The 24502-nt window shown below is 42.0% G+C and overlaps 1 protein-coding gene across 1 annotated transcript in view; it reads right to left on the bottom strand.

The window, feature by feature from the left end:
• Window positions 1–2574: 2574 nt before the first annotated feature.
• scn8ab (sodium channel, voltage gated, type VIII, alpha subunit b) overlaps window positions 2575–24502 on the bottom strand; it is a 70972-nt gene continuing 49044 nt past the window's right edge. The window contains exons 16-28 of the mRNA XM_028576000.1: window positions 23491–23847; window positions 23186–23359; window positions 22729–23025; window positions 20916–21033; window positions 20577–20731; window positions 19410–19583; window positions 10072–10194; window positions 6387–6671; window positions 6237–6290; window positions 6012–6149; window positions 5413–5517; window positions 5023–5293; window positions 2575–4452 (exon numbers count right to left, since the gene is read on the bottom strand). Of these exons, the coding sequence (XP_028431801.1) occupies window positions 3287–4452; window positions 5023–5293; window positions 5413–5517; window positions 6012–6149; window positions 6237–6290; window positions 6387–6671; window positions 10072–10194; window positions 19410–19583; window positions 20577–20731; window positions 20916–21033; window positions 22729–23025; window positions 23186–23359; window positions 23491–23847 (3417 nt within the window). The 3' untranslated portion in view covers window positions 2575–3286. The remainder of the gene's footprint in view (window positions 4453–5022; window positions 5294–5412; window positions 5518–6011; window positions 6150–6236; window positions 6291–6386; window positions 6672–10071; window positions 10195–19409; window positions 19584–20576; window positions 20732–20915; window positions 21034–22728; window positions 23026–23185; window positions 23360–23490; window positions 23848–24502) is intronic.

Genomic DNA, 24502 nt, shown 5'->3' with positions numbered 1-24502 from the left:
ATATATATATGTGTATATATATACTATATATATATATGAAATATATAAATATATATATATATACACTATATATATATTAAATATATATATATATATATATATATATATGTTATATAGCTTTGTATATGTATGTATTGATTTATACAGTTGTAAATACAATTTCTGCTTTTTAATATAGATTCTTTTAACTTACTGCCCTCTTTTTTGTGAAAAGTGACTCAAAAAAATCTACTCCATCTAACAAATGTGTCACAGCCTAACAAGTGTGACAAGGGGTGTCAGTTGGAAGCCATTCTATTTACGGTTATTAATATTTAGTGTTAGATTAATAGCTGTAGTTTTTTAAGTAATCCTGTATTTACAAAAAACTACACATGCCGTTAAAGTAAAATATATTACATTATTTATAGTTTCTTAAAAAGTCCATTCTTAGCTTTTGCAGTTTGTGCCCTATAGAACATAGCTTGAACTGTATTTATTTTATTTTTTTCTCGAATGGATGTATGTGTGTCTATTTTTTAGGTTTCTTTCTGTAATACGCGTCTGTATTTCCATGGTGATCTTGGAGAAAATGGACGGCGGTTGCTTTTATGCTTATCATTCAGAGTTTTATTTGGTTCAAGGTAACACCCACACTGATTTTGGAGATCTCATGCAGCAACTGGACCATAGAACTTGAGAACGGATGAGGGAATTATTCATAAACAGGAAGTGACATCACTGCACAACAGGAAGTGCAAAAGCTGTGGTGTGGTGCTTAGGCTCACAGTACCATTAGAATGCATCCAGTGCTCTGTTGGTTATTTGGTATTTGTTATGCAATAGAGCAATATGACAAACAAAATTGGCAAATGACAGGTTTAGAGCACTTGTTAAATACTGAAATCTGGGGCCTATCCACCGAGCATGCCACTTTTTCTTACGGAATAATTAAGTGCTGCTCAAACTACCATATCCCAATTCACTCTCATGACATCTCCTCACAGTGTTTCCTATTTCTGTGATTGCTATCGGGGGTTAACATTATTATTTTGTTCATCTAAATTAATTGACACCAGACTACAGTTCATGACGTAACCACAAATGTAATCTGCTATCAATATAAACGCCGCCATTACAAGCAAGCGAAATGTTGCTGTTCCACTGAGATGCTTCTAGCCCTATAATTATTAGTTATAAGCAGGAAGCGACAAATTGGCCCCTGACTGGGCTGCTGCCGAGTTAAGGCAACCAGCCGAGATCATTGTCCATCAACATGGCATAAAACAAAAAAGAGTAAAACATGATTTCATAAATACTCCCATCACATTCACTTGCATTTTGTTGCAGAGCTCATAATAGTACATCTATAATATCTCCTGAGAAAAAGGGATGAATTTTTCAAGCATTGCATACATTTCTAGGGTCTCTCTGTCTAATAATGACAGTGAAAAAACTTAATGGGCAGGGCATACTTCACCCAACTCCATGGACAAAGGGCAACAAGGGATAACAAGGCAGATCTCTTTGGCTTCTCCACACACAATGTTCTCATCACTTGTTCATCATTTTCTTATCTCATTAATTAATATAGGATACTACTTATACCCAACAAATATGTTCCAGCACAAGACCGTTTCCCTCAATATCATCTTAGATGTGGCTTATAAAAGTTGTGTAAAATAAGACTCATGACCCACCAAAACATGAATATTACTTCAGGGGTGGTGGTGGAGTGTGTGTGTGTAAAAAAAACAAAACAAAAAAAACTCACATGTGAATAAGCTACATGACATCAAATGATTTAAACTACAAATGATCACAACTCTTCTCAGCTCTTCCAGAAAGGTCTAACCACCCACAGAGAAACATCAGAATAGAAAGGAGTTTGCCATACCTGTGAAATCCCCAGAAATCACTTATAACCGACTACCCTCAATGCCCGCTCACACAAAACTAAAGGCAGATGGTATGGAACATTACATATACAAATAATAAATACAAGCATTTTAGTTTAAAAGTGTTGCGCCCCTTGAAAACATTTCGATCCAAATTAACAAACATGTCAGTCCCATGAAACATACAGACATCCTTTTTCACATCTTACACACTCAAAATCTCCAGAGCAGCAAATCAATTGTTTGGATTTCCCCACTGATCCACTATGGTGGTTTTATTCACCAACATATTCCATTCTCCTTTTAGATTACCATCCCCAATATCACTTATCTTTGTTAAACAAATTACTCTGAACTCTGAGCTTTCAAATTTTGACAATGTCTCAATCTTACAGTCGAGCCACTGTTGTGGTCTGAGTATTAGTGTCTTGTGGACTATGATAATTCATGCAAGATTTCTGATCAAAACATGCCATCATGCAAGTCATTTCTATGCATTGAACAAGCACAATTATTTATGTATTTGTTTGGAAATCTTTCTGAGTAAATGTAAGCCCTTGGCCCGAGTTGGCCCCATAATAACAGACCCTTAACCAATTGGTGTGAAAGCCCATGTAAAAAAAGCGTTTTGATGTGGGTATAACAAAGATAAAATGAGTAGAAGAGTTAAGTGACATGGGCAAAATCTTGAATATTGTTTTTTTTTTTGTCTGTTTGCATTTTTGCTGCTCAAATGAACAATTTCTAGCTTTAAGAAAACGGAAAAGTACTTCCAACGCGCTCTGTCATTTGTGTCTTTCATTCACCAGTCATCCTTCGGTTTGCTCTTATAGAGTGAGTGGGTCATTTTTCTCCTCTATACATTTCAGTATTAAATGACACAGAAGCACTCATTGGCTGCTTTTAGAGGACAATTCTTCAGCATCAAGCAGCATCCTTGTTTTTCCTTTACAACACTGTCTTCCATAGCAATCCATTACTTTCGTCCAGGCGCTGAATTCCTTTAGTGTTTTTTTTATTCTATCTCTTGGTGTAGAGTTACTTGTCTTATCTGTAGACCAGTGGTAAAGTGAGCAATCTGCCTTTCAGCAGTCACAGACATTTCCTTGTCTGTTTTTCATTCCCTTTTGTTAAGATCAGTAGTCTAGATACAACAATGTCACACAGTATGCTGATTATGTTTGGTTTGACTGAAGTTCAAGAGTCTTCAAGCTGTAACAGACCAAGCTGCTTCCCTCTGCATCAATATAAGAATGAAGTCTGTAAACAAAATTATTGAGTATTATTTTTTTTTCTGACTTGCAAATGAAATAATCTGTACATCTGTGTGGGTGAGTTTCCTCTCGCTTTGCTTGAAGTTACACTATTATAATTTGTATTGTTATTACTGTGATTATTATTCCAACGCTCTAACATTTAGATTCCCTGATGTCTTTTTGGTTTCTTCCTTTCTCTTTCCTCCCTCCCTTGCCCTCATTGTTGTCATCCTGTTTCTCCTTGTCAGGTTTGGTTACACTGTCATAAGAGGGCAGGGAGGCAGTTGAGGGAGTGCCCTCCTTCTTTTCTTGTTCCTGATTGTTCCCGCCATTCTCCACTTTGTTATTGGCTGGTTTGCGCTTACAGACAAAACCCCGCCTAGCCAGGTAGGAACGGTAGGCCCTTTGAATTATTCTGGATGACACATCCTCCTGCTTGCGCCTCAGAGTGGTGGTGATTGGCTCGTAAGAGACCTTGGAGGGATTGGCAGCCACAAAACGCTCCTCCATTTGTTGCCTCAACATGTCCAACTCGCCACTGTCACCCAGCACACGCTTAGTGAAGGCAAAAAGGATGTCCAGGCAGTGGATGCGGTCACCACTCACCATAGGCATGTCCATGGCGATCAGTTCAATGGTGTTGGGCTTGGGGACTCGGAGTGGGTGTTCAAGTGAATCAGCGAAGTCCGAAAGCTTGGCATAGGTGATGAACTGGCACGCATCAGGGTCAAACTTCTCCCAAATCTCATAAAAGGTCTCAAAGTCATCCTCACTGAGTGGGTCGGCACTCTCCTCTGTGGCCACACTGAAGTTCTCCAAGATGATGGCAATGTACATGTTGACCACAATAAGGAAAGAAATGATGATGTACATAACAAAGAAGAAGATGCCCACAGAAGGGTTGCCACAGTCTCCTGTGACGGGGGTGCCAGGATTCTCCAGTAAGGGGTCGCAGTCTGGAGCGTAGTTAAGAATGGGCAGCAGCAGGCCGTCCCAGCCAGCTGACGTGGTGATCATAAACAGGATGATCATGCTGTTGCCGAAGGTCTCAAAGTTGTACATATCATCAATTCCAGCCCCGTGTTTCACATAGCCAAAGTTGGACATGCCAAAGATGGAGAAAATGAACATAACCAGGAAAAGTAGTAAGCCAATGTTGAACAAGGCAGGAAGTGACATCATTAGGGCAAACAGTAGAGTTCTGATTCCTTTGGCCCCCTTGATGAGACGCAGGATCCTGCCGATACGAGCCAGACGAATCACCCTGAAGAGTGTTGGTGACACAAAGTACTTCTCAATCAGGTCAGCCAGAAACATTCCTAAAGTAGAAAGGGAGCAAATAGAGACACAACATACATTTGGTCAAAATACAGGGGATTTTATTACTGAAACACTGACTGATTTACTTAATACACAATACACAAGCAAGAACAGCACATTCATAGTTTCATGCAAATTGCGGAAGAAGTCAGATGAACCAAAAAACACACTATCAATAGTTTATATAAGTAATAGTTAATATCTGTAAAGTAGTTGCAATGAAAACTATTCACAGTAAAGTCTGTGGAGTGTGGATTATTCTGAATAATGGAGGACATTGTTTCTGGATAAACAATCAAGCAGTAAATACAGTTATCAGACAAGTCAATAGGGGGACCAGCAGAAACATAAAGTAAGATATCTCAAAACCCAAATGAATTGAATGGCTTCATACCACTCAAGGAAAGTGACAAAATATCTTTTTTATTTTTGGAGGAAGTGACCCTTCAAACCACCTGTGTGTGCTGGGCCTTTAAACCCCATGTATATGGGCAATATCTGAGCTATATCCAAGTAAGCAGCTTCCCACTTCTTTTACTGTTCATAAATAACCCTTTTTGAATACTTGCCTACAATTGAAAGGATGACCACAACCACATCGAAGATGTTCCAGCCGTTGGTGAAGTAGTAGTGGCGCAGCGCAAAGAGCTTCAATACAAACTCGCAAGTGAAGACCACAATGAAGATGAAGTTGACCCAGTAAAGCACAACCTCGGTGTCCTCTGTCTGATCGTCTGTCTCCACCATCATGGTGACCATGTTGAGGCAGATTAGGATCATGATGGAGATGTCGAACACCTGCTGCGTCACAAAGTCAAACACCATGCCCTGGATCTGGTTCTAAAGAGAAAGGGAGGGAATGAAAGGAGGGTTATTTGGAGTCATTTTCTTAATCTTTAGAAATTTACAAATACAAATCTGCTTGGCAGTTAAGATGAAGAGTGCAAAACAATATTTACCTGCGGCCTGGGAATTGGTTTTTGTGGCTTCTTTGACCCTAGTTTCTTCATGGCATTGTAGTATTTCTTCTGTTCCTCCGTCATGAAGATATCCTGACCTCCAAAGTGAAGGGACAAAAACAATTTGGTTAAAATTTGCAAAGATTTAGGCCTCTCATTCCAGTACTAATCCAAATATAGTGCATTTAATTTGACTGTGTTGACAAGTGCCATACAAAAAGGCTTCTTATATTTGTTTACAATGTTCAGTTTCTTAGCTTAAAGTACTAATTCAACATTTTGGGAAAATATGCTTAATCGCTTTCTTGCTGATAGTTAGACCATCTCATGTCTGTACAGAAAATGTGAAGCTTGCACCAGCAGCCAGGTAGCTTAGCTTAGCACAAAGACTGGAAAAAAAGTTACAAAAAAAGTTACAAAATCCTCTTACCAGCTCATTAATGAACACTTCCCCTTGTTTCCAGTCTTTATACTAAGCTAAGCTACCTGGCTGCTGTCAGTGACTTCCTATTCAATGGACAAAAATGAGTAATTTCCTTTCATTAATCTTCAAAGCAGCTTGTTCTCAGAAAACTTAAAGTGAGGAAAATAAATCTTATCTTTTTCTTTTGTTGGTTGAAGTTATCAATGATGACACCAATGAAGAGGTTTAGAGTGAAGAACGAGCCGAAGATGATGAAGATGACAAAGTAGATGTACATGTATAAGTTGTCCTCGTAGATAGGCTGGTCCTCCACCTGTCAAGTGGCAAAAGTGAAAAGAAAATGCACAAAACTGCACTGCTACACGTTGATCTGGAAGTCCGAAAACTGATAAAAGCATACCTTTCGAGAATCTATTGCCGCATACATAATGTCCATCCAACCTTTGAATGTTGCCTGTTAATTGGGCAGACACATTGCATGAGAAAACAAGTTAAACACATGATATCAGAGGAGAGAAACAAATGCGAAGTGACAGCGAAGATTTCTCACCACTTGCAGAAGTGCCAGGTATCCTGCACCGACATTGTCAAAATTGATCTTGACGTTTTTCCATCTAACTTCAGTGTAGTTTGCATTAATGAGTGCAAAACACTCTGTTTTGTTGTTGACGACATCAGGGAAGAAGTTCTCCTCAGCTGTCTCATTGTAACAGTAGTAATACTTTCCAGCAAACAGGTTGACACCCATGATGCTGAAGATGAGCCAGAAGATGAGACACACCAGCAGCACATTCATGATGGAGGGAATTGCACCCACCAAGGCGTTTACCACAACCTGAAGAGAACAGCAAGGAAACAAAGCCCGCAATAACTTACAGTAGCAATCATACACCAACTGCATGGAGATGTTCACAAATAAGAACATCAACACACACATGCACAGAAATGCACATTCTTTTCCTCCATTAGAGGCTCAAGGTGTTTAATCTGATATCTTGACACAAGATCAAGCACATCCCAAAAAAATATTACGGTTGTAGCAAAACTATCAGTTCATGGTTCGGCACAAATTCAGAGTCATGGTTTGATTCCCTCATGATATGTTTAGCAAAGTTGTAGTGAAAACTAAATGACTATTTTTTATTACTCCCTATATAGTCTCGCATTGCCAGACCTTCCTCCACAGCACTGCGGAAGAAGGTCTGGCGTGTCCACACAGCATTTTGGGATGGGAAGAAAATGTGCTCTGGTTTATTGGCATTTCTTTAAACCAATCACAATCGTCTTGGGCACTTAGCACCAGGCGGAGCAACAGTGTCTCTGCAAAACAGCCTCGGGAAGGAACTTGTTTTGGTGGAAGGTGTACGTTCAAAGGTTGTTTGACTCATGCAACAGAAAACTCAACAGATAGCTGTCTGGATTTACCCTGCAAAGATCTGAGGAGCAGTTAACAATAGTCCTCATAAATCCAGTTTAAAATGCCAACACAAAGAAAGCGGAAGGTGACGGACATCCGGCTGAAATGAGGGACATTCGGCGGAATTTCCAGCGGCACCGGCGCAATCCGAAGTGAAACGTCGTGGATATAGACTATATATATACTCTAATATAATAGAATCTAAATAAAAAAAGGTTGCTTTTTTAAAACAAGGGGCCCTATTTTAATGATCTGAAACGCAAGTATGAAACGCAGAACGCAAGTAGCTTTGTGGGCGGATCTCGCGCTGTTGCTATTATAACGGCGGGATAAATGAGTCTTGCGCCCGACGCAAATCTAAAATGGGTTGGTCTGAAGTAGCTAGGTGTGGTTTGGGCGTAACGTGAAAATAACCAATCAGAGCGCCATCTCACATTTCCTTTAAAAGCAGGCGTGCTTGTTCCATGGCGGATTGCTATTATGACGGCAGATTTGCCTGGCATACGCCAGCGGGAGCTGTCCGGGATGCGGCAAAGTAATAAATGCCCGTCTTAGCCGGGTGGCGATGTTGCTGCAAACCGCGCCTGGGAGCGCAAACACATTCCCTAATTTACCGACGTGCGTCTGTGGAGGGAAAAGTCTGCTGTGCGTCGGGTGCAAAATAGGAATGATATGGGCGTTGGTGTACAAAGGCAATTGCGCTGAGTGCAAGATAGGGCCCAAGATGTTTATCTACGCAAAATAAAACTGAAAAGTAAAAATATCTAGTTAAAAGTGTGCTCATGCAGATAAAGAGCATGTCTTGACACTTAAATCGCACTCATTGGCATTCAGTTATAACTGATAACAATGCAATACATTTTCAGCTCCACATCCCTTCTCCCATAGCCTGGGTGACACCAGACCCTTCTCAGCTGTAACTGAGAGTGGGTCTGAGAAAGGTTCATTGACAGTTCATTTCCAAAGGGTCGTCACCAACGGACGCCGCTCAAATGCCTCTGGGCGCATTGGATAGTCCTTCAACTAATCAGACCAACGATCCGGGTGACGCTGCGCTTCGGTAGCTGTCATGTTGAGTGTAAACAAAAAGCTGCTCGCCGTCGCGCTATCGTCGCCTCAGCGGTTGTGATTGGTGCCTCGATTTTGGTACATTGGAAATGGGTTTGAATGGGCACTTTGCCAGACTGACTTGCAGAGCAAATCTCAAATTTGACGGAAGTTCGTCAGGGTTTACCCAGGCTACTTCTCCCATTTTTGTTCGCAATGTATTCTGCCACGCCATATTGTTACACCCCTATTAAATACAATTATTGTTTACCTACATATCAAAATATTGTACCTAGGATTGTATGGATGTATGAATCCAACACAATCATGTCACCTAACTGTAGTAAAGAATGATTCTTTGCTCAGTTAGATCTGCAAATCTGTGACTAATAATGCACTTGATGACAAGTGAATTTTCATTTAATGTAAAAAAAACATATTGCTGAGTATTCCCAAACAATGACATAAAGCAGTGTGTAACTGCTGCACTGAAGCAGTGTGAGCATATTGGAGGAGATAAAGCTATTAACTCTTAGTTATTAGCCTGGGGAGGACACCATATGAATGTGCATTTCCAAACACAGAGGTGCCATGGTAACAGAAAGCCAAATAAACCAAAACAATACAGGCAAACATCAAAACTTTTTTTTTTTCATTTTAGAGTTCTGCCTAATAATATAGAGACAATGCATCCATATGATCAGTTAATATTACTACTGCAAAATGGTGATCATGAAAATCATGGTAATGACATTCACTGAGGAGTGGTGAGCAAGGATGGCGGGGAGGAGGAGGGGGGGGATATGCAACCAGAAGTTTGTTGATCTTCCAGTGTGACAATGCCAAAGCCAAATTGTGATAAGATCAGATAACAGGACACTTGAGGCAGAGCAACAGTCAGAGGATGCTGATCTGACAAGATTTATTTGTTCTGCCCAGCAACAACCAGAGGCTGATCCAACCAATCGCACATCGAAATAATGAAAATGCAAATTATCATTGTACAAAGAAAATGTGTTTTTCTCAGGCAAAGCTCAGTACAGAGCTCTCCAGGGGTCGCATGGAATCAAAATTATTGACATGGAAACTGTACACTTTAAGGTCAATTGTTAACTGTGTGCATACTGTAAACCTTTAAAATAAACATGCACACACACAGTTTAACTGATCATCTGCACCCATTTCTATATCAATTTGTTTGTCCATCTCATGACAACTGGGGGTCTCTGTAGCTCAAAAACACTTGAACAGACATCGGTTAGCTTGCTCAGATTGTACAACTTCAGTCTACATTAACCCTGTCCTGTCACTAAGTTAAAACAGCTTTTGTGTGATGGTTCATACTAACCTCTAGTTGTTCTCTCAGCTGGTACTGAACACTTCAGAGCTGAGTAATTATTATTATTATTATTAACGTGTTGCATCATTCAGGTCAAAATCCTTGTTATGGTCTAGTGTTTCATAAGGCATGGGACAGATTTTTAAGGTGTTTTGTTAATATCTTTAATGCACAAATCACTGCTAATTGCCTTAACATAGCACTAAATTTATAATACATGAAATGAAATATGATAAATCAAATCAGATGTATTATGGCCATCTGAGATGATCTGCATCCATGCAAAAAGCTTCTCATTGATAAAAGCTTTTACCTAAAAAGTGTCCCTTAGCAAAACAAATTTAATTTCTATATTGCCATCGCTAGCATGCGTTGATGCTTTTATTTAATCGGCATGCAGAAGGACCAGCTGTCTGGTATCTTAGGTCTTACCCTCATCCCTTCAAAACGTGACAGGGCCCTGAGGGGTCTCAAGGCCCTCAGTGTCCTGAGTGATTTAATCGGGCCTAGATCGGAGTAGCCCAACGCATTAGCTATAAGGCTGACTATAGACACCTACACAGATAGGGACAGAAGGAGAGGGAAAGACAGAGGCACAGGAAGAGAGGACCCACATAGTTAGAGGGGAAATAGAAAGAATGGTGGGCCCTATATATGTACTGAAAGGTTGTCTGAATGGTTATATACAGATATATATAAGTACATATATAGTTTCTATATGTGTAAGTATATGTATCTATATAACATAAGGTTAAACAGGGGTTATTACAATAGACAAAGGTCAATAAAGTGCACATGACCCAAGTTTTCTTTTTTATGTGTTTGTTTGCTTGTGTTTGGTTTAGTTTGGCAAGCCGGTCTAGCGTGATAACCAGCTTAACAGCACAGTAAGCACACCTGGAAAGAAACTTGTGGTTGACACAGTGAGAGGGAGAGAAGATAAAGAGTCAAACAAAGGGAAAAAATTAGAGGAAAGATGTATTCACAAACACTAAATCAATGTGACACAATAATATACACACAGTACACAGTACAAAACAGTACAGTTTCCACACCAGAGAGCATCTTTAAAGAGGGGGAGAGAAAAACGCAGAAGGTTGAGGACAACTTTCAGGGTTAGAAGAGAGAGGATAACCTGTGAAAGTACGAGTCCCAACACAGCACACAAACCTTACCCTGAACCCTCAAACACCGACCCCTCAGTTCCTCTCGACAGCTGCATTGTCTCTCTTAACCTAAAGAAAGACACAGTTATAGGCACCTGCTGTGAGAGAGAGGACAGGTCAATATAAGTTAAGAGATTTGCATGGAAAGTCAGGATAAGTTATCTGCACAACACATGGGCCGATTTAGAATATATTGAGATTTCTGCATATTTGAGGTTTACAATTGAAGAATCAGTAAGAGGTTTGACAAGCACTTGTCTCTCCTGTATCACAAGCTATATCCATAAATTACGCTCCTAACAATAAATGCCGAAGAGACAAATTAGAAGTACAATGCGGTCTTAATTTCTATTTCAGAAAACATGAAGCCATCTCACACTGGTAGAAGGTTAATTATTTGATGTCCTTCACACTTCTTTTGATGACAATTGGAGCCAGAAAATAATTGACTTTTTTGGGCCAATACAGCTATTTGGGAATAAATCATTATGATGAAAATATATAGGCCAGTATTACATTTTATATACAATGGGTGGGTGGACAAATCAACAGAAGCACAATACAATATAATGCATTCCAATATGACAAAACCATAGACTAAAATCTAAGGAATCACCACAAAGTTGGATCAACACCTCTATTACCACAATCTCAACATTACTACACATTATGTATGTGTAGTATGTATTGGAGGGCTATTGTATTGAATTGCATTATATTTGTCTTCTTATGTTTTGTCCAAGTCTTGAATATTCATATATGCACAGACATGTATCTTCTAGCAAGAATCAATAAACTTATCAGTCGAGCTGTAGTAACAGTGGATACCTTCAGCTCCTACCGGACATTGCATGGAACAGAAATGGTAACTCTCTAGGATCTGGCTCATTATCCAATCTTCTTAATAAACTACAACTGATGAAACAGGGACAAATACCCACATATATTTTTACTAGTGCAAGGGTCTGAGGCATCAGGATTAGCCCCCCTGTCCATCCAAAACCTTGATCCAGAACAGGATATCTCGAGATCTTCTATTGGATAGACTGCGCTGAAATTTGGTATCCATCAATATCCAGTCCCGAACAATAAATCCAAACAATTTGTGTTGATCACCTGACCTTTTTGTTTAGCACCCCTATCAGGTGAAAATGTACACTTGGCCATGAAAGGTATCTGGAAAACTAATGGCCAGATTCCCATGAAAGTTTATATTCATTCATAATATTCATGGTCCCCTGAAGATGAATCCAGATGTTTTTGAGACAGCCTGGCCATTCCTCTAGTGCTTCTAGCAAGCCATAGTTGTCACTTGTTCATAAAAAATACAAAACTCTACCAGGCAGTTATGGTCAAATTTACTGAGCACATTCACACTCCATTTTGGAGCTGTCATTAGGTTTCTTGTTGTGCTGCCACCTTTAGGCCACAAAGTCAACCACACAACCTCATATTCTAACTGCTGGATTTCATTTAAAGGTCCAATATGTAATATATGTACTGTTAAAAATCAAAAAATGACACCAATGCCTCATCAGATATTAAAGAAACATGAAACATGGGCCCACCACCTGTGGGAGGAACCGTTGGGGTCGGGTGCGATGCCACATGGGTGGCAGTGAAGGTCAGGGGCCTCGACGGACCAGACCCGGGCGGCAGACGCTGGCTCTGGGGACGTGGAACGTCACCTCTCTGTGGGGGAAGGAGCCGGAACTGGTGCGGGAGGTGGAGCGCTACCGGTTAGATCTGGTGGGGCTTACCTCTACGCACAGTCTTGGTTCTGGAACCATACTCCTGGATAGGGGTTGGACTCTTTTCTTCTCCGGAGTTGCCCAGGGTGTGAGGCGCCGGGCGGGTGTGGGGATACTCACAAGCCCCCGGCTGAGCGCCGCTGTGTTGGAGTTTACCCCGGTGGACGAGAGGGTCGCCTCCCACGCCTGCGGGTTGGGGGAAAACTCTGACTGTTGTTTGTGCATATGCACCAAACAGGAGTTCGGAGTATTCGGCCTTCTTGGAGACCTTGACTGGAGTCCTGCATGGGGCTCCAGTGGGGGACTCCATTGTTCTGCTGGGGGACTTCAACGCACACGTGGGCAATGATGGAGACACCTGAGAGGCGTGATTGGGAGGAACGGCCTCCCTGATCTAAACCAGAGTGGGTGTTTGTTGTTGGACTTCTGTGCTAGTCATGGATTGTCTATAACGAACACCATGTTCGAACATAGGGATGCTCATAAGTGTACCTGGTACCAGAGCACCCTAGGCCAAGGTCAATGATCGATTTCATAATCGTTTCATCTGATCTGAGGCCGTATGTTTTGGACACTCGGGTGAAGAGAGGGGCAGAGCTGTCAACCGATCACCATCTGGTGATGAGTTGGGTCAGAGGGTGGGGAAGACTCTGGACAGACCTGGTAAGCCCAAACGTGTAGTGCGGGTAAATTGGGAACGTCTGGAGGAGGCCCCTGTCCAACAGACTTTCAACTCACACCTCCGGGCGGAGCTTTTCGTGCATCCCTGTGGAGGCTGGGGGCATTGAACCCGAGTGGACAATGTTCAAAGTTTCCATTGCTGAAGCTGCGGCGAGGAGCTGTGGTCTTAGGGTCTTAGGTGCCTCAAGGGGCGGTAACCCACGAACACCGTGGTGGACACTGGTGGTCAGGGAAGCCGTCCGACTGAAGAAGGAGTCTTTCCGGGATATGTTATCCCGGAGGACTCCAGGAGGCAGTTGCAGGGTACCGAAGGGCCCGAAGGGCTGCAGCCTCTGCCGTGAAAGAGGCAAAGCAGCGGGTGTGGGAGAAGTTTGGAGAAGACATGGAGAAGGACTTTCGGTCGGCACCAAAGTGCTTCTGGAAAACTGTTCACCACCTCAGGAGGGGGGGGGGGAACCATCCAAGCTGTGTACAGTAAGGATGGGACACTGTTGACCTCAACTGAGGAGGTAATAGGGCGGTGGAAGGAGCACTTTGAGGAACTCCTGAATCCGACTAATACGCCCTCTATGTTAGAGGCAGAGCTGGAGGATAATGGGGGATTGTCGCCGATTTCCCAGGCGGAAGTCACTGATGTAGTCAAACAACTACACAGTGGCAAAGCCCCGGGATTGATGAGATCCGTCCAGAAATGCTCAAGGCTCTGGGTGTGGAGGGGCTGTCCTGGTTGACACGCCTTTTCAACATTGCGTGGAAGTCTGGGACGGTGCCAAAGGAGTGGCAGACTGGGGTGGTGGTTCCCCTTTTAAAAAGGGGGACCAGAGGGTGTGTGCCAATTATAGGGGTATCACACTTCTCAGCCTCCCTGGTAAAGTCTACTCCAAGGTGCTGGAAAGGAGGGTTCGGCCGATAGTCGAACCTCGGGTTGAGGAGGAACAATGCGGATTCCGTCCTGGTCGTGGAACAACGGACCAGCTCTTCACTCGCGCAAGGATCCTGAGGGAGCATGGGAGTATGCCCAACCGGTCTACATGTGTTTTGTGGATTTGGAGAAGGCGTATGACCGGGTCCCCCGGGAGATACTGTGGGAGGTGCTGCGGGAGTATGGGGTGGGGGGTCTCTTCTCAGGGCCATCCAATCTCTGTACAACCAAAGCGAGAGCTGTGTCCGGGTTCTCGTAGTAAGTCGGACTCGTTTCAGGTGAGGGTTGGCCTCCGCCAGGGCTGCGCTTTGTCACCAATCCTGTTTGTAGTATTTATGGACAGGATATCGAGGCGTAGTCGGGTGGGGAGGGGTTGCAGTTTGGTGGGCTGGGGATCTCATCGCTGCTCTTTGCAGATGATGTGGTCCTGATGGCATCATCGGCCTGCGACCTTCAGCACTCACTGGATCGGTTCGCAACCGAGTGTGAAGCGGTTGGGATGAGGATCAGCACCTCTAAATCTGAGGCCATGGTTCTCAGCAGGAAACCGATGGAATGCCTTCTCCAGGTAGGGAATGAGTCCTTACCCCAAGTGAAGGAGTTCAAGTACCTTGGGGTTGTGTTCGCGAGTGAGGGACAATGGAGCGGGAGATTGGTCGGAGAATCGGCGCAGCGGGTGCGGTATTGCATTCAATCTATCGCACCGTTGTGACGAAAAGAGAGCTTAGCCAGAAGGCAAAGCTCTCGATCTACCGGTCAGTTTTCGTTCCTACCCTCACCTATGGTCATGAAGGCTGGGTCATGACCGAAAGAACGAGATCCTGGGTACAAGCGGCTGAAATGGGTTTCCTCAGGAGGGTGGCTGGCGTCTCCCTTAGAGATAGGGTGAGAAGCTCAGTCATCCGTGAGGAGCTCGGAGTAGATCCGCTGCTCCTTTGCGTCGAAAGGAGCCAGTTGAGGTGGTTCGGGCATCTGGTAAGGATGCTCCCTGGGCGCCTCCCTAGGGAGGTGTTCCAGGCACGTCCAGCTGGGAGGAGGCCTCGGGGAAGACCCAGGACTAGGTGGAGGGATTATATCTCCAACCTGGCCTGGGAACGCCTCGGGATCCCCCAGTCGGAGCTGGTTAATGTTGCTCGGGAAAGGGAAGTTTGGGGTCCCCTGCTGGAGCTGCTCCCCCCGCGACCCGACACCGGATAAGCGGACGAAGATGGATGGATGGATGGATGTTAAGCTGAAATACTATCTTTTCTGACAACAATGCTAATGTCAGTATTTTTTCTTTTTGAAATTTACATTCCGTGATGAAATTTATGTTTATGTTTTGGCCTGTGTGTTGTTATCAACTGCCCAGTTTGATAGCCAGGCCAGGTTGCCAGATATACTGTACCTGTAAAAACCTAAACCCAGCGCGCTACAGCTGTAACGTTATGTAACGAAAGCCTGGATATCACATAGGAGATAGATTCTACTCGACCTAAAAAAAACAAAAAAAAAACGGCATGCATGCAACAGTTGCGTGACCAGAGACGTAACAAACCCCTGGTAAATATTGGAGATGTATTTGAAAGATGGAGACAGCTTAGAGCCCAAAAGGACGCAGAGTTGGCTTATTTCCTCCTGAATAGGTAAGCATTAGCTTCAGGCTAATTTATCACAGCCACTAGGGACGGGCATTTTATGTCATTTCAACATTTGTGTACTCACATTGAATTATATAGCTAGAGTACCCGAGTTGGTTACTCGCAAAAACAACTGAGACATAGCCAGTGAAGGGATCCCGACTGGTCCTAGCTAGTCCTGGCTAACGCCGCCATGCTAACCCTGCTAGCTGCTAACGTTACCGGATGACCAGGCAAGCAGCCCATGGCTGTTCACAAAGTGTAGTTCAGCAGCCGGAGCTGACAACGGTGAGTTATTTTAAGCCACGAGAGGGGGGCTGTAAATCTGGAAGAGAGGACTGTGAGTTTGCAGTGTGTTTAGCGATTGTTGCCGTAATTCAACGTCTGTCAGTTGGGTACAGAGCTCCGCGTGAGCACAGGCTTTTATGACTGTCAATATAGCCAGCATCTAACGTTAACTACTCCGTTGTGCTGTGAAGTAATGTCTGGCTATGTGAGACTAGGGTCTAGGAACATTGTTGGATGCTGCGTGCTCAGCCTGGCAACCTCCGTGAACTTCGAGACAACTCTCTCCAGTATTTTGAATTTGTACTGCAGTAACTTTTTTTAAACACTAGCTGTCAGTATTACATATTGGACCTTTAATTTTCTAAAACACATGCATGTTCTCCAGGAAATAAACCCTTTTTCTTTTTAATGACCCAATGTCATTTTTAGCTCTAGGTAATGGACAAGTATGTCCTATGTTTGAAAAACCCAGACTTGATACACTCTTCTCCTAGCTCCACTTTGGTCCAGTGTACCCCACAATTCATCATGGTTTACTGCGCAATACCAGTCCAGTTGTTGGCGGTAATATGCCTATAAAATTGTTTTAAGACAGACAATAATCAGCATGAAGACATGAAGAAGTAGAAGTTTGTGACATGCTGGACATTATTATTCATTTACTCAAATACTGCACAATTATGGCAGAAACTCCATAGAAGTGTATCACCGCTTATCATTTAGAATGAACAATCTATTGTTCATAATGAGTCTGAGAAAAATAATATTGAATAATTGAAATTTGAAAAGTAATATTAAATAGGCTATCATATCCTTTCATAAATATATTTTTGAGAAATGTAAAACTGTTATCAGGCATAAACTATTCAAAATAATATCACGGTATGTCTCTTTTCTGTAAAGGATATCTTCATTAATCAAGTGTATCCTGGTGAGCTCTGATAAACACAAGCCTGTGGTCTTAACAGGCACTGTGCCAAAGTGGGAGTCACAGGAAACACATCACACAAGTAGGCACTTGAGTCGACTACTTCCAAATACCGCAACTGTGGGTATTGGGGCAGACCCAAAGACAACAGGAAACACAACATCCATTAGAGCATCCTTATCATGTGACAAAGGATGTTAATACTGAATCACGGACAGGTTGGCGCCTCACAGTCAAGGTCAGTGAAAAATTGGTGGTGTAGCGATAATGGAGGACTTACCAACTGATACATGACTTAGCAGAACATAGAACACATCCTCAAATAAAGGAAACAATATGAGTTATAAGAAAAAAGTCAGAGGCTGTATCTAAAATTGTTCACTAATCGCTTAAACTGTATCTGGAAATTGTATACGTATATAGATATGAAAATGATATAATTTGAGTCCACAAGTAGCACACAATTATTTTCCTTTGGGAATTCAGACAATACTACAAAATGGCACACACACACAAAACTATGACTATGCTGTATAATCAATAGTCAATCATTTATGACAAAACTGTTTACTTCAAATTCTGACTTTTTTTCAGAATTCCGAGATAGGTCTCTGAACTTAAATCATTGTGTACATTGTCCTATTCTTTTTCAGTCTCTGGCAATACACAACATTTAAAGACAACATAAAACAATGCCTTGAAATTCCCGGAAAATTGTAACTGGAAAGCACCGAATATTTCATAGTGACCTCATTTTGCACTGGTAGGTAGGTGTTCATCAACTGCATTTCTCTTCTTAACTGATATCCCCTTGGCCTGTGGTAACAATTATCTTACGCTGTTTTATGCCCCACCTTAACTTCCTGTTTCAACAGGAAATACATCACATTAAGGGTAGAGCCAGGCAGAACATTGCAAAGCTAGCAGGCACCACTAGCACCTCCGACAATCAGCTAGTTGTGGAAAGATCAATCATGCTGTCAATCCAAATGTAGTTCAGTGACTGCTTGCTACTGTAGTTGTTACAGTTTAGTTTCACAAATGACACAAATCAGCCAGGTCATTTTTAAGAACTTAGTCTGCCATATTGCCTGCCTATCGCTCACTTTCTGTTATCCTGTTGTGCTTCACACATGCAATTTCCTGCAATTTGCCAAGCATGCCATGTTCATTCTGGCTGTATTTTAAGGAAGAAGGGGCCTCAATTCATGTGGCCTTTAAGCATACCATGTAATGTATATTTTCCTTTTTCAAATACAGACACAGGAAGAAATTCAAGTGAGAAACTAATAATACACAACTAACAGAAAAGGAGAAACCAGGGCGCCTGGGTAGCTCAGGTGGCAGAGCATGCACCCATTTGCAGAGCCTCAGTCCTCGACGCAGTGGCTGCGGGTTCGGTTCCAACCTGCGGCACTTTACTACATGTAATTCCTCCTCTCTCTCTCTCTCCCCTAAGCTGTCCTGTCACAAATAAAGGCCTAAAATGCCACAAAAAATCAAAAAAAAAAAAAAAAAAAAGGGTAAACCATGTGTGCTCAATAGTAACTGTCAGGTGGGAAACCACTGAATGACGGAGCAGTCCAGAGCTATACAATAGCTCTGAAACCAGGGTTTATAGATATTAACTGTGTCGGGACTGCTGTTGTGCTGCTGTCATGGTGCCCAAAAAGGCTATGACACTGATACAGAGTGCTGGGAGAAAAACATTGCACTCTTATCAACTTACCAGTAATTACACATAAACATCACATTTTCTGTCCACTTTTACTGTCTACATTTCTGTGAACACTGAAATATATACACCATACTGACTCCATACCAATGGCCACCATTTTTAACAGTAACATTTAAAGTTGCAGCATTTTGCTGCCTGCAAATGTGGCCTACAAAGCACTGCAGCAAAGACCGGATATCACATAGGAAAATAAAATGTGTCTCTCAAGCTGTGACCCAATAATCCTTTGTTACGTAAGATACACTAACCTAATATTGACTCAAAACTTACTCAGAAAAGTACACATTAGGTTATCAGAACTGCTTAGAACTCCAGGGTTAAGTTCAAGGAACATGTTTTTGAGATCCATTTGCTCATTTGCTTTTTTTTTTTACAAAAACAAAGAGGCCTTTTGAAATGGTGGTCTATTTAAAAAAAGAAAGAAAAAAAGAATCTGTTTTGACCTACATTAAAACATCTTTAACCTTTCTACCACTAATTCTAACTCCTAAAAATGGTCATGTATGGTCAGCCTTAACGGTTACATTGACCAGTGAGTCAATCTCTCAAATCCATGTCTTCCTTTGATGTTGCAATCATTATATATCACCATGAGGAGTTGAACCAAAGGACTTGTATAAATTGCATTGTTGCACATTAGTTAAATATACAACAAAATGGTATGCAAATGTACTTACATCCACAATGAAGAAGTCTAACCAACACCAGGCATTAGTGAAGTACTTGACAAAGCCGTAGGCCACCCATTTCAGCAACATCTCCAGGATGAAGATATAGGTGAAAACCCGATCAGCATACTCCAGAATGATGCGGATTGTCTTCCTCTGCTCAATGTACACATCCTCAAAGGCCTAAAGAGCAGCAGAGAATCATGACATGGACAATGGCTTAACTGATCTCTTTCAACATTAACCATTGATACATTACACATGTTGTTGTTAAAAATGAGTAAACTGCAAGGTAAGCCTCACCTTACGGCATTTTGTTTAATATTTGATTTCTACAAAACTGATTTAAAAAATGGCAAGAAATCCTAATCAACCAATACTTTTGGCTCTAAAGGGTGTTTCTGAATTTCACTGAAGAATGGCAGACCTGGATTTTCATTGTTCTAAAACATCTTCCCGTGTTATATTTTGTATAGTCACAGAAAAGTAGTTGATAAAGGAAGTTTTCCGCCAAGTCAAATTAGACTCATCAGTGGCCGGGTTGGCTCAGTGGGTAGAGAAGGCGCACATATATTTAGAGGTTTATGCCTCGACGCAGAGGTCTAGGGTTCGACTCTGACCTGTGATGATTTCCTGAATGTCTTCCCCCTCTCTCTCTCCCCTTTCTCACCTGTCCTGTCCATTAAAGGCGGAAAAAGCCCCAAAAAAATTATCTTAAAAAAAAATAAAAAATAGACTCATCATTTCCACAGCTCTTCCATTCTCGATTGCCTGTATTCATTCTTTTGCACATAAGAAAAGCACATAAGAAATGTGCAAACCTAAGCTGGATTCTGCCGGTTGAACGGTTGGTGCATTACAGCACTTTGCTGTCCATTAGCAACAATTATATCAAGAGCAGTTGCAGAAGAAAAGCAGCAGATGATCTTGCTTGTGTACATCTTCATGGATTCACTTTCTTTAAAGGAATGCCACATTCTTGTTTCATTTATTTTGTGAATGTATCTTCTTTGTTCACGTTATTTCCTACATGTATCATAATGTTGTAAAGCACTGAGTAAAAAAGTGGGAACACCCATACTCTGTGTGTGTGTGTGTGTGTGTGTGTGTGTGTGTGTGTGTGTGTGTGTGTGTGTGTGTGTGTGCATGCACGTCTGTGTGCATGTGTGCTCTTACCAGGGCTCCACTGCTGAGCAGGATCATGAAGATGATGAGGGTTTCAAACCAGTTGTGTTCTACAATCAGGTAGCAGGTCTTCCTCAGGAACCACCAGTGCTTTCCCCAGCCGTGAGTGATGGGAACATCACAGCACTTGTATTTGGCCACACACTCTGTATGACAAAAAAAAACACAACTGCTGATATACACAGAAACGACAGATGCATAATACTACCAAGGACACAATGCAAAATATATCATATGCCATTAATATAGTATGTACAATGTTAATCATAAAAATTCCTGTCTGGTCATTGGTGTAATTTACAACAAAGTCAGATAATAAATATCACCTACCATCTGTCCAGCAGGCTTCTGGGTCAACATACTCCTCCACTACCTCCACCACTGCAACGTCCTCCACATCAGGCTTGATGTCTATTGTGCTGCCCTCAGATGAACTGGTGTCATCCAGCTAGGACAAACAGAGGACCAAAGAGATCAGTTCAACCTCTGACTTTCTCTCTGAACATTACAGGCTCAGCAGTGAGATGCTGAAAGCATATGGACACGGCACAGTGCCAGAACAGCCATTACGATAAAGCCCCTTTGGGTTTATATGCATGACATGATTTATTGCAAGAAGTATACATGTTGTAGCCATGTAGTGTAGCTAGGTCTCCTTCTGCCACTGCCTATTTTGCAGTTCTTAACAGATTCACAAGGAAGTAATTAAACTGGACCCGCAATTGATTGCGCTGGCAACGATGGTCATTGTTATACATGCATGAATACAGATTCTTCAGTGATGAAAGGATTCATTCATTTGTGATGAAATAATTAAACAAATGCTTGTACAAGCACAGTCAAACAAACGAGTCAGTTTAATACACCAAAAAGAAATCTGTTGTGATGAAAAATACAATCAGTATATACAATTTATAAGTAGTATATTTTTGGATGCCTATAACTGTTTTACTAATATGGTAGAATAAGAATTGCTCGGAATATGAATTTCAGATGTATGTTAGGTATAGTAAAGAGCAATGTGAAAACTCTTATTTTCAGGCATTAAAACCATGGCTTGATAAAGTTCACCTGTACCAATAAATCATGTCATATCTCAACAATAAGTCAAGGTGAGGCAGGGCAAACTAGTGAAACACCAGCATAACAGCAGCTAAATTGCAATTAAGTATACACACACTTGTGCACAATCACACTCAGCCAATTCAATTCACTAGAAGCTGATACTGCACTTTATAATCTTAAATCGTCAGCAAAGGACCACATTCACACTCTCTTCTGCTCCCTCTCTTTTATACTTCTCTCTAGTTTACCAAACAGCCAGATGGATCCATGCTTTTCTGATTGGCTGTTAGCAGCTCAGTCTGTGTCTACTCCCTCCCACACAAGATTGTTGTGTGGTTGGTTGAGGGAGCCCTGTGGAATATGAACCTGGTGCAGGTACAGTAGTGATGCTGCCGCATTATCATCTTTCTTCCTACTACAAACCAGGTCAAGGTGACCCACGCGTCAGACTTCTCTACAAGCTTTGGGTCTGGCTTACCCTTCTCCCACATTCATATTATACAGTACACAGTATGTTTTTCTGTCTGTTGTCTCGTCTGGACTGCCTGCAGGTCTGCCAGGTCAGCACTCAGGCTCAGTGTTACAGCTCTCATGTCTAAATGGATGTTCTAAAATGTCAAGTGAACTAAATGTCTTCAGTGTGGCAGCTCAGACCAGTTCTGCTTAATGGATCAAAAGATGCCACATGGGCACAAACCCAAAAAAAACACATTCACACACGCATGCACTCCGACTTATTACATCCCCTTGAAACCTTATGTTACATCATGATTAAGTCACCTTTAGGTAAACATAACTGTATTGTAGCATTTGTTTAGACCGTGTTAAAATCCAAATTTAGAAGCTACGTAAATTACTAAAATTGACACAAAATGTATTAAACTCAAGGAATATTACAGCTATGGTATATCTCTGAATTGGCCCAGATCAGTGTCCAAAGTAAAACTACCACACAATTTCCCTCCATCAAGCAATAATTTAACCAAACTATCATTAAACTCTTACAGTAAAGGGCATTACCACTGCCATCCCTCTAACATCTCTCCTTCTCATACTCTTACCAGTCCTTCCTACTCACATCTTTACTGTTCTCCACATCCGATTCACTGCTAAAGTCTTCCGTGTTAAGGTTTTCGAAGTCTGACTCGCCAACAGCGATGGGAACACAGACAGTGAGGTTGGGGTTGTGGATGAAAGACATGTAGTCCTCGTCAATCATATACTTTCCCACACTGCTCCCAATCCCGCTGGTGGTGCCATTGCCATTTTTAGCATAGTCCAGTTCACGGTTGATGTCCACTGTGTGGTTTGCAATGCAGTTGAGCTTCTTCTCATACATTTCATCCAGAGGCTTCTGTTCATCCTCTATAGGCTGCTTGCAGAGTGAGAAAATAGAACAAACAAAAAATGTTAGTGGAAAACAAGAATGCCATCGTAGAACTCTGACTAAAATAAACATTTATATAAAAGGTATAGTTCAAGTTATTCAACAACGAAAAATTTGTCATGCATATAGATGTTTGATTATATGGTACCTTTTTCAGCACTGTGGCTACTACGATCCGCATGTTAACCTTGAACCAGGCAATCCCTATCTTAATGCGGGCAACTGCAAGCTGGAGGTTGTTGGGTTCACCATCGTCATCTGTGGCGGCGAGGTTGTCTGCACTGAATGAGCTCAGCAGCAAGGCCAGGAACAGGTTCAGCACCTCAGAAACAAACACCATAAAAGCTGGAACCCATGCCCTCACAGTAAATGGATGGTTCACAACTGGAAAACTACAACGGGGCTACTATCATGCAATAGCATCTACACTATGTTATCTTTGTTTTTTCTTACCACCAGGTTTCCGATGACCATGACCATCATGAAGACGGTGAGGCACATGGTCTGTCCTGCCACCTCCATGCAGTCCCACATGGTTTCAATCCACTCCCCACACAACACTCTGAACACAATCAGGAAGGAGTGGAAGAAGTCATGCATGTGCCAGCGAGGCAGTTCACAGCTCGGGGCGATCTTACACACACAGTCCTTGTAGTTTTTGCCAAACAGCTGCATGCCCACCACGGCAAAGATGAAGACGATGATGGCCAGCACCAGGGTCAGATTACCCAGAGCCCCCACTGAGTTACCAATGATCTTGATCAGCATGTTGAGGGTAGGCCACGATTTTGCTAGTTTGAACACTCTTAACTACAAGAGAAACAGGACACAGGATTATTCCACAGTTATTCATATTAGGACAATGATCTAAAAGTGGTTGGATTTGAACTGACTCATGTTTTTTATTTGATTTTAAAATGTCACTGACTGAACAGTTTTACACAAAATAATGATGGTTTACTAGTTATTAAAGCTCTTTCGAGACTTAAGTAAGCCTTTATTTGGAGCTTTAAACGTACAATATGTAACTTTCTGCCGCTAGGGGTCTCTCAACCAAAACAATGGACGGTGAAACTGGACTTTTGTTGGGAAGTTGCGTGGAATTATGTTTTTTTTTATTGTTAAACACCTTCGCTGCCGGTTAGAATGCATCAGTTCACGGACGAGGTTACCCATTCAAGTTCATTCACGTTACGTTTAGTATCGTTTATTCATGTTATTGTAATAAAATAGCATAACATAATTACGTTTTTCTTGATTAGATTTTTATTTGTAGCTGACCAGTAAGCTAATAGTAGCCAGCAGCTAAAACACAAAATATTTCACATATCAATGTCGCCTTTTGGATGGTTTCAACACCGGGGCGGACGGGGTTTGTTGTAACGCTAGCTAGCTACTACTACTATTAAACGAGGCTGAGAGACGGTGTGGGTGGGGATTGTCGGGGAAATCTCCGCGACAGCGA

The sequence above is a fragment of the Perca flavescens genome, chromosome 4 (genome assembly GCF_004354835.1).
Source record: "Perca flavescens isolate YP-PL-M2 chromosome 4, PFLA_1.0, whole genome shotgun sequence".
NCBI classification, from domain to species: domain Eukaryota; kingdom Metazoa; phylum Chordata; class Actinopteri; order Perciformes; family Percidae; genus Perca; species Perca flavescens.
The sequence above is the reverse complement of the archived record's forward strand: the minus strand, read 5'-3'. Positions and strand labels throughout refer to the sequence as shown.